This window comes from Ovis canadensis, chromosome 2 (assembly GCF_042477335.2).
Source record: "Ovis canadensis isolate MfBH-ARS-UI-01 breed Bighorn chromosome 2, ARS-UI_OviCan_v2, whole genome shotgun sequence".
NCBI classification, from domain to species: domain Eukaryota; kingdom Metazoa; phylum Chordata; class Mammalia; order Artiodactyla; family Bovidae; genus Ovis; species Ovis canadensis.
Genome location: NC_091246.1, coordinates 42,876,682 through 42,887,772, shown reverse-complemented (window position 1 = coordinate 42,887,772; position 11,091 = coordinate 42,876,682). Strand labels below are relative to the sequence as shown.

Below are 11,091 nucleotides of genomic sequence, written 5' to 3'. Positions count from 1 at the left end.
TGCGATTCATGGGGTCGCAAAGAGTCGGACATGACTGAGCGACTGAACTGAACCGATCTGAAGAGGTCTATGCTAGAGTGTCTTAGAGTGGAGAAAACCGTGCCAGAACCTTGAGTCCATGAAAGAGAACAAGTTGACATGGATGAACTCACCACCCAGAGCCACCATAAGAAGTATATTAGTTAGCTTGCGCTGTGTAACAAACAACCTCAGAGCCTAGTGGCTTAAAATGATGTGTATTTATTATTTCAGGTTCTTTTGGTGGGGTCAGAAATTCAGAAATGGCTTAGCTGTGTGATTCTGGCTTGGGAGTCCGATATGAGGTTATCGTCAAGATGTCATGTAGGGCTGCAGGGATCTGAAGGTTGTTCTGGGGCTGGAAGGCCAGCCTGCCAGACGGCACACTCACAGGGCTGTTGGTGGAGCCTCAGCTCCTCACCACATGGACCTCTCCTCAGGCTGCCTGAGCGTCCTCACAACATGGCGACTGGCTTCACCCATGGCAGGAAGTCCAGGAGAGAGTGAGGAAGAGTCTGAAATGCCTCTGACGGCCCTCTTTTCAGTAGTTCCATGCTGTCATTTCTACCTATGCTATTCATTAGAAGCGAGTCACTAAGCTCGGTCCATACTTAAGGGGAGGCAGATTGGGTTCCCTTCTGAGCAGAGGAATACCCCCAAACTTGAGGACATAATTTAAAACCACCACAGCAAAACCCCAGGGACAGCAGTATTCTGGGAGCTTCTTTCAGCTTAGACTTTGAGACCAACTATGGGATGGTACCAACTGTCGCTAGCCCCCCTCCCACCTCCCCAGTCAGAAAGTGGCCTCAGCTGGTTGTGTCTATGGGGCCTAAGACCTCTGGGTGTCGGCCACCGTGTCCTCACTCTGGAGATCACACTCATTCTTCTCTAAGCATCACACACCTGGAACCCAGCATCCTGGGCAACCCAAGGACCACACCCCATCCTCTCCCACAAGTTGACTCCAGCACCAGTTTTTAAATACTTATTTATTTGGCCATGCTGGGTCTGAGCTGCATCGTGCTGGATCTTCTAGTCACAGCATGTGGGATCTTTAGTCGTGGCAAGTGGGATCTAATTCCCTGAGCAGGGGTCAAAGCCAGGCCCTCTGCATTGGGTGCATGGGGTCTTAGCCACTGGAGCATCAGGGAAATCCCAGTAGCAGCATTTTTTGAAGCAATAAGACAAAATGAGCCTTCGATTTTATAAAGTCGCAGCCAATTCTGATCAAGAGTGCCTGGTCACATTTGCTGAGTTTTTGGCAACTCGGTAGCATGTCCAAAAATTGGGCCCAATCACACATACAGGCTCATTGTATGTTTTCCAGGACACAACAGAAACATCAGTTCATGTTCAACAGGCCAAAAGAGAGCAGCCATTGTGTGATTATCTACTGTTGCACAGTGAACCACCCAGAACTTAGTGGCTACAAATAGCCACCCATTATCTCTCACCAGGCTGTGGGGTCGGGGAGCTGACTGGGGCCAGATGTGTGGCCGATCTCCAGTGGGCACACTCCTGCATGTACAGTCAGCTGGTGGGTCAGCTGAGCTTGGCTGCTCAAGGGTAGGCACGGTTCATGATGGACAAGCTGGCTGTTGGCAGGGGTGACGATGGGAGTCTTGTCCTCCAGCAGGCTGGCCTGGGCTTGTTCACAGGGAAGTGGCCAGAGAGCAATGCTCTCAAGGCCCTGTGAAGCTTGTCACTTTGCCTCTTTCTGTTGGCCTAGCCAAGTCACAAGGCCAGCCCAGAAGCTGCAGAAATACGCTGTGCCTCGTAACGGGAAACGTTGCAAAGTAGTGTGGCAAAGGGGGCAGTTACAGGCCAGGGCAGGAGAGTCAGGGCCTCCCACAGTCTACTCCCTGTGTGGTCTTCCTGACTTGATGCTCAAGAAGAGATTCCATAGACCTCAGCACCTTCCCGCTGTTGTTACTGTTGTTCTGTTGCTAAGTCTTGTCTTACTCTTTGCAACCCCATGAACTGCAGCACCCCAGGCTTCCCTGTCCTTCACCATCTCCTGGAGTTTGCTCAAACTCATGTCCACTGAGTCTGTGATGCCAGCTGACCATCTCATCCTCTGTCGCCCACTTCAATGGATAGAACTGAACATCTTCCCACTAAAAACTCTTTAAAAACATCTATAGAAACATCTATTTCAAGCCAAGGGCCAAAATCACACTGAATTGTGATGTGTTCCAAGTGGTCTCATTAAAGTCAGGGACAAGTCAAGGATGCTGTGATCACCTCCATTAATTATCAATGCTCTGAAAGTTCTAGCACGTGTTATCAGACAAGAAAATTCCATAATAATTGTGGTTGCTGAAAGAGGGAAATAAAATAGCCACTGATTAAGGATGATACGATGGCCTACCTGAACCACCCAAGAGTGTCAGCTGAAACAGGGTGATAATAGAACAGCTCTGCCAGGGGGTCAGATACTGTCACTCTCCAGAGTCACTGTTGGCAAGAGAATCACATAACTGCTGGAAAGTGCACTGGAGAAAGGCTGCAATCCCAAAGAGCAAGGTGGTAGGGGAACAGAGATACCCTATGATTAAACTTAAGAGGAATAAAATACCAATCTGCACAAAAACGTAACGTTCTACTGAGGAACGGAGGATGGAAGGAAGGGACTGGGGGAGGGAGGAAGGAATTTGTATAGATGGATGGATGGATGGATAAATGAGTGGATGGGTGGGTGGATGAGTGGGTGGATGGATGCATAGGTAGTTGGATAGATGCATGGACAGATGGGTGGTTGGATAGATGGAAGATGGATGGATAGGTGGATGAATGGATTAGTGAGTAGATAGATGGATGGACAGATGACTGGCTGACTGCATGGACAGGTGGATGGATGGATGGATGGGTGGATGGATGGATGAATTAGTGAGTGGATGGGTGGGTGGATGGATGAATTAGTGAGTGGTCGGATGCATGAACAGATGGCTGGCTGGCTGGGTGGGTGGATGAACAGAGGATGGAATGAATAAAGCAGATGTTTCCACTCCAATTCTAGAAACATATTCTACAAAATTGAGTAGGAGCTGGGCAATGATTGTGTTCTCCAGAACAGTGGCAAGTGTTTGGAAACGGCCTAAGTGCCCATCTGTGAGGGGTGAGGTACAATCTGTGGACACCCCACAAGGAACAGCCCTCCCCATCTTTCCTGCCACCTTCCCCATCCCCAGGAGCTCATCAGGGGTTCTGCCCATGCCCCTCCCCCAACACCATCCTCTCAGCAAGGGCCGGAGGGGGGATGCTGCTTGAGTTCACCACCCGTTAAACTCAATTCATAAAACGCTCCCTTTACCGAGATACTTTAAGAAAACCTCCGGGGAACCCTCAGCACTTCCATTTCTAAAAAGGTGGCTCTAGTGAACCGTCTGGGGCACAGAGAGCAGAGCAGATAATGCTGAGAACAAGTGCATCAGTAAGGGGTGAGCTGACCACCCTCACGCTCACACTTAGAAACAAGGAAGACAAACGGACGAGAAAGCCTTCACGCTTTTTCTGTAAAATAACCATGAGCCTGAGTCAGGCTCCACCTGCTCCTCAGGGCAGGTACATCGGGGAGGTCACGTCTCCTCCCCAGGGTTCCTCTCCAGAGTGGACACACCAAGCTTAGGGACTGAGCTGTGTCCTGAGTCTGCACTCGAGAAATGAGGAGCTGGCCGGCCCTGATCTCCTGGCAACAATCCACATTTCCACCAGATGCGTTTTAATTTTTCCACCAGGGAGGACCCTCTTACAGGACTTTCAAGGTCTTCCCACGTGGAGGAAACTTGGATGAGCACGATACGACTTGGTGTGACCTGGCAGAGGTATGGACTCTTAAAACCCTGAGAGCCCAGGGTCTACAGCTCCCGAAAAGGAAACTGCCGAAGAGGACAGGCCTGACAAGGCAAATAAGGGAAAAGCAATGCAGCCTGGGGGCTAAGCCTTTTCTCTTTCACTTTCTTGACATTTGTATTTACATTTCTTATAATACATTTTCAAAAACTTCCTTTTTTATATAATTTTCAAAAGTCCCTTTTTATGTTTTCAAAAACTCCCATTTCTCTATTAACAATGCCACTGCAGCCCAGCTGTTACAAAAATAACCTGTCTGGAGTATTCACTCACCTATCTCGTAACAACACCACTGCCGCAAATGAAAAGCTGTCACGGCTTTGAATGCTAGAACTTTAAGCTGGAACAGTGGATGTCTGTATAGAGAACCCCGGAAGCGACACAACCCGGGGGCCAACTCTCCCTAGGGAAGGAGGGAGGCGTACCCTTCTGGACGGGGCGGAGCACCCTGTCAGGGACATGCTCTCCTGGATTGCCAGCCGCAGCTTCAGCTGGTGCAGTGGGTTGCTGATGCCAGTCTCACGCTGGATCTCCGTGTCCAACAGGGTGACAGGGTGGACATGATGGCGCTGCTCTTTACGTTGGCTCGGCAAGCAGCCACCTACCAGGCCGACATCCTGACCCAGAGCTGGGGACAGGAGACAGGAGGTCGGAGGTTATGTGTGGCTGTGGAGGGACTGACACACCCAGCCCAGGACTGGGGTGTGGGTAGGGGTGGGGGTGGGGGTGGGGCGCATACACACCTCCAGCCAGACCACAACAGTTGGCCCATCCCACTGTGCCAAGGCACGCCTTGGCTCCCGGCTTCCTCCAGCAACTCATGCCTGCAAGTAACGAAACATTCAAAATTCAAGAATCACTACTACACACGGGTATAAAACAAGTTAACCTTAGTATTTATTCTCTTTATAAATTTGAAAAGTGAAATAGTATGTATCTCACCATTTTCCTTAAATCTTCTAAACCATCTGCTTAATGAGAGTTCAGACATATTGCAAAGAACACCTGAGTTATGAAATGCTGAATGAGTCCCTGCAATTCCTTATAGAATCACTTCCTTCCCGATGAAAGAGTTATGCCCAACCTTAAAGGATTCAGAAGTCTGCACATCCAAGAGAGGAGTGTAGTCAAGGAAAACCATCCACTCTTCCCTTTCTAAACAGTGAGGACAGATACGTAGAAGAGGAAACCACACTGAGATCTGAGCAGAGGACTCTGTCCCTGAGAGAGCTTCAGGAATGCACACCATTTCACAGCAGACACACAAAGAGCAACACAGACTTTCAACACAGAACACTACAACACAGCAAGCAAGGAGAAGGCTGGATGGGGGCTGTTTCTATCCTACACTGCTGCTCAGCTAACTAGGTATGTGCTAAATTAAGGTACTGGTTATTCTTTTTTGACTAGGCCACTCTGTGGCTTGCAGGACCCTCGTTCTCCAACCAGGAATCAAACCCTTGGCCTCCTGCAGTGGAAGTGCAGAGTTCTAGCTACTGGACTGCTAGGGAATTCCCTAAAGATACACAGTGGCTTTTCAATACACTCAAATAGCATCACACTTTACTTAAGACTGTGAAGTCTATGTATGGTTAAAGCTCGAAATGCTTCACATCAAATTTCAAGTAACTGTTCCTTTAAGTCAACCTTAGGTTTCCTACAATAGGAAATATTCTATTTTCTAGGAATAATTATACCAGAAAACACAACATGTATCTTAATAGCTCAAAAAGTGAAAGTGAAAGTGAAAGTGAATTTGCTCAGTCATGTCCAACTTTTTGCGACCCCATGGACTGTAGCCTAGTAGGCTCCTCTGTCCATGGAAGTTACCAGGCAAGAGTACTAGAGCGGGTTACCATTTCTATCTCCAGGGGATCTTGGATCTTCCAGGGATCAAACCCAGATTTCCCACGTTGCAGGCAGATGCTTTGCCATCTGAGCTACAGGGAAGCCCCTTAATAGATCAAGGAGAGTTTTTAAAAAGGCAAACTTTTAAAATTCCTGTATCCCAGGGGAAAGAGGCATCTATCACGTGCCTGGAGTTTGCATCCTAACCACAGCCACCATCCAGAAGCAAATGGAAGACTCACCTGGCTTCTGCTGGGGTTTATTTCCTTCCTCGGCTATAAGACATCGCATCACTCTGCTGTCAACGGCTCACTCTCCGCTGAAACCTCTCTTTACAGAGACAGCTTCAGAGACGAGCCTGGGGGGCTGCCTGCTCTGCTGCGACGACCCTGCTGAGCCCCGCCCTGTGGGGCTACTTAGCTAGGACCGTCTCTGCTCCCTCGAGGATCAAATTTGAGTCCCCAAGTGCAATTCATTAAAACACTTGCTTAGCAGTAAACTGACGTGGCATGCTTCCTCGCCTTCAAATTAGAGTCACAGGAGAAAGACATTTGGAAATACAGTGAATTCTATGGGGAACAGACACGCCCAAGAGAAAGCCACACCATCTGTGGATGACCACGGGCACTTTGAAGCAGGACATGAGCACCACGGTCAAGCTGTCTTTCCTAACAAGATGGCTGTGTGAGCTTCTTCCCATCAAATGCTACACATGTGGCACCACCCAGACGACAGGTGTGGCCTTGTTTTCTGAGACTGACCGTCCGCACAGCCCAGCACCTCCTACGAGGGTTCACTGGGCTCCCCTTCACCAACACCATGCCCTACTCCTGCAGCGCTGCTCAGCTCAGAGCCTGGAGCTGGGGACAAGCCCCACGGGGAGGCTTCAGGACACACACAGCTCAGCAAACCTGCTGACTCAGCTTTCCCTGCAAGCTGGCACATGACAGTGTCCACCAAGGGGAAGAGGAAAGACAGCATTTAGAGCAGGAGGTACATGATGCCTGAGGGGAGTCCCCACATGCCCAGGACACTGCGATGACCAACAGGGACGTGGATGGTCCCGGCGGCCTCGGCCTCCACTCCTCATGAAGCACGTCCAGCACCTGCGGGGTGAGCCCGCAGTGCTCTCCCTGGGAGTTTCCACAGAACGTGAAAATCTGAGATTCACCAATCCTCAAAAATTCTCTGAAAGTTGGTGCATTGGCTGCGTAAATTTAGCAATTAAAAGAATACCTTTGAGACAAATTGGGGCTTAATAGAAAGAAAATAGTTTTGAGAAACAAGCTGATTCTCTCATCTATAATACCATAAATGTTAAACTATATTCAACTGAAATTTTTTCTGGAATGCTAAAATATTTTTTCACGTTTGATAGATAAGGCATTTTCCCTGTAGTCAATGTTGTTTCTGGTTGACTGACAGAACTGTGATTACCCACTGCAGTCAGAAAATCCTCGAACTTTGAATTGTTCTCTAGGAAGCCACCAGAACATCCTAGAATTTGCCACGCGTAGCAACAGAGCAAAGAAACACCCACTTGTGCACGCACGCACACGAACACACACACACAGAGTTAGATGTCCACCTTAACACCAGATCCAGAGAAACCTGCCTACCAGAAAACACACACACACACACACACACACACACACACACGCACACACACACATCCGAAAACACAGGTACCAAATCTACTGAGATTCCTTTAAAATTATCCTCTCATCACTTTCAAGACCAGAGGCACAGGGCTCCTGAAACTGATGACGATGTGCGCAGGCTCCTTACTTGCGGGCGTCCCTTTCCTCGTGGCTGGCCATGCACAGCACCCCGTCTGCAGCTGGTCCAGCCGAAGGGATCGCAGGAGGTGGGGGTCAAGGTTTCACATTTGATGGTGGTCTTGTCATCTCGTACCTCTTCTCATAAAGCTGGCAGCTGAGGGAATGAGGTAAGTGTAAAACTGGGTAACAACAGACTGTGTCGAATATGTGAATCTGGAGCTCTGTGAAGAGCTGAGTAGCTGTGGAGTCGCTGTCCCCATGTCGGCATTTCTGTCATCGAATGTGCCATTGATGCTCTAGTGTGACTGTCCCACTCCCCCCCAAACCCGGGTGGCAGGGACCCCCACGTGGCAGCCCCCAGGCTCACTCTCTCCAGCTCATCCACCCTCTGGAAGTTTCCCCAGACCCTCAGTAGGAGTGGGGGCTGCAGGTGTGTGTGTGTCCTCGTGTCCCATGTGACGTTGCACGACTAACGTGTTTCCACACTTCCTCCCGTGCTCGTGGGACCAGGCAGCATGGTGGGAATGCAGAGGCTGGATTCTGCTACAGTCAGGACTTACTCCTGCTGAGCTTAGGGGTGAGTACAGGCCGGCCTGGTCCCGCGGGGGCACGGAGGCCACTCCCTAGGAGTGAAGGGTCAGCAGGTTTCCGAAGGTCGCGCCAGGGAGAGCCCTCAGCAGCAGAGAACGTGACCTTGGCGCCCGGCTGCCGCCTGAGTGGTCAGAGCACGGCCCGAGTCTCCCTCGCGTCCGTGCACACAGGTGTCTCTCCCACAGCAGCAGTGCTGCTGGCCATGCCCTGTGTGCACGTTCTAGGAGGGAACAGGGCCCAGATCATCAGGGTTCACAAGGCTGCCCTGCCCTGGCCTCTCCATCCGGAGGCCAGTGTTTAACACAGAAGTGCACCGGTATCTGGGGGTCGGCTGCCGCTGAGGGGCCACCCTCCCTTGCAGGTGCTGCTCTTGGGGGTCCTCTGGTGGGTCCCAAGCCGGAGCCCAGCCCTGCTTGTGCCACTCTGAGAGCAGGAGGCTATCTGCTCTGTCCTGTTCATGTCTCAGCTAGAAAGCTGGATTGGGTTTTAAGTCTTTTTACCAGCAACTTTTAGCTATATGTCAGAATGAAGTCAGCCACAGAGTTCTCTCCTTGATCTACTTGGTCCTTCACGTTTCTCTGAATTCTCAAAGCAGCTGAAGCCCAGAATGGGGTGGGGGTAGGATTTCTGGAGGGGAGGGGCTCGGGCACCAGCCGCCGTCCCAGGACTGACTCGTCTGTGTGTTTGTTTCCAGTTTACCCGCACTACTTCTGCAGGTGATTATATAGCGTCCAGGATACGATAAAGACTACATTTTGAACTTAATGCAATCTTTAATCTGTTAATGCTTTTTATATGGACCTAAGATATTTTATTACAGAGTTTTTAATTAGTGAAAAATTCATGAATACCTAGAGAAAATATTTTAAAATTTAATGTTTCTTATATTTATGTAAACTTATGACTTCATTTTGGAGAAGGAAATGGCAACCCACTCCAGTGTTCTTGCCTGGAGAATCCCAGGGACGGGGGAGCCTGGTGGGCTGCCATCTATGGGGTCGCACAGGGTCGGACATGACTGAAGTGACTAGAAGTAGCAGCAGCATGACTTCATTTATACACTTACTTTTTCCTGTATATCCAGGCTATGAATAGCCTTTCAGATCAGTTCATCTTCTGATACCTGATTTTAGTCTTCAAATGATTGTACTGTAATATTTGTCTGTATAAATCCTATGAACAAATATAGGGCTTTTGCAAATGATGCATTTATTGTAATTATTCTTGTGTAATTTTTAAATGTTAAACCATGAGAGAAGGGGTTTTACTGCGATTGTAAAATCATCATGACACGGTGTGCATTATCCTTCCAGAATGTAACCAAGCTCTCCAACAATCACTCTGAAATGAGCGAACTAATTTCAACCAGTTGTTGTAATTTAACGACTGACCTAAACTGTACTTTTTTTCTAGGAGGAAATGCTTTTTGTCTAAAGCATGAAGCGATTTAATAGTACTGGGTGTTAAGTGTGAGTTTCTGATGAAGTTTGGGCTGAAAGGAGGACTAGAAGACGACTATGAAAATCTCTCCTGTAACCTAGTCTCTGGACCCAGATCCCTCCTCTCTGGTGAGACTCTTCGAGGACCAATCGCGAAGCCCTGTACCTGCTGCGGAGCCATTGAGTTGGACAGTGAGCACGCCACATCCCCGACAGACAGACAGACTAGTGCAGCTCTGACAAAGGCCTTATTTTTCTGATGTAAATCATCCTTTTACATCTGTTTGTAAACATGTTTAAAGAATGGACCTAGGCATACATTTTTAGATTTTGATGACATAGCCATTTTGCATAGTATAAGTAGCAAATGTAACTTTTACTTTTTCAGTAGCACATTAAAAAAGCCAGCAAGAGATGCGTTCAAATCTGGTGCCTTATTGTGCAGCTAATATCTTGGTAGACAGAGAGGGCATGTCTCTCTACATGTGCCTTCTGCCTTTAATTTCCTTGTACAATTCATTGTTACCATTCTACGTTTCTATTAATCTTTTGTGAACTTCCCAAATATGTGACAAAGTATGTACAGTCTACTTTTGAACTATTTTTATCACAGTATTATTTACTGCTTTCTTTCAAAACAGTACTGAAGCCAAATTTCCCACTGCCAATAAAGAGTGCCGAGGGTAAGCTGTACTCTCAATGAGAACAGACCAGAGCTGGTCATGGGAGCCCGTGTTATCACACGGTCATTCTGTTAGGAGAAACGGATGGATAGAATGGAAAGGCTAGAAGGTGGAGGTATAGGGGTCCCCAAAGGACGACCGACCTGCCTTGGCTCCGGAGAGGACAGGGCCCCTCTGCTGCTGAGGCGTGGGCAGCAGGCCGAGGGTGGGAACAAAGTGCAGGTGTCGAGGCTCACAGTGGATCCCAGGGCGGGGTGGCCGAGGGCAACCCTGACGCGGACCCGAATGATGTACTACGGAGTGTGCGTGTGCACGCTTGTGTGTGGGAGCTTTTTATATTACTTTAGTCAACAGTCTTTATTATTCATATATCCATCAAAACAAGAATGTAGCAGGGGGAGGCGGGAGGGAGATTCAAGAGGGAGGGGACACGCGTACACCTATGGCTAATCCATGCTGATGTATGGCGGAAATCAAACCAATATTGCACAGCAATAATACTTCAGAAAAAAGGAACATAGCAAGGTGGTCAGGAAAGTATGAAAAAAAGATTTCTCATATTTATAATCACAACTCTGTGTACATCTGGGAGCAGGCTGCCCACCATCATCAGACCTCCCTGCCAGCATCAGACGTTTAACTCCCAGCATCAGGCCCTAGTCAAGCATCAGGACCTCCCCCAGCATCAGACCCTAGTCCAGCATCAGATGTTCCCGCCCCAGCATCAGGGCCCTCCTCCAGCATCAGACCCTCCCCCAGCATCAGGCCCTCCTCCAGCATCAGACCTTCCCCCAGCATTAGGACCTCCTCCAGCATCACATCCTCCCCAGCATCAGGCCTTAGTCCAGCATCAGGCCCTCCCCCAGCACCAAGGCC

The 11,091-nt window shown here is 49.0% G+C and overlaps 1 protein-coding gene across 1 annotated transcript in view; it reads right to left on the bottom strand.

Annotated features, from left to right (window-relative positions):
• Nucleotides 1-286: 286 nt before the first annotated feature.
• The window catches only part of LOC138432337 (liprin-alpha-1-like), a 31,237-nt gene continuing 20,432 nt past the window's right edge, over nucleotides 287-11,091 (bottom strand). Inside the window, 7 exon segments of the mRNA XM_069573702.1 lie at nucleotides 287-389; nucleotides 1,476-1,668; nucleotides 4,147-4,213; nucleotides 4,299-4,501; nucleotides 6,743-6,854; nucleotides 8,063-8,125; nucleotides 8,215-8,313. Coding sequence (XP_069429803.1) covers nucleotides 287-389; nucleotides 1,476-1,668; nucleotides 4,147-4,213; nucleotides 4,299-4,501; nucleotides 6,743-6,854; nucleotides 8,063-8,125; nucleotides 8,215-8,313 — 840 coding nt within the window.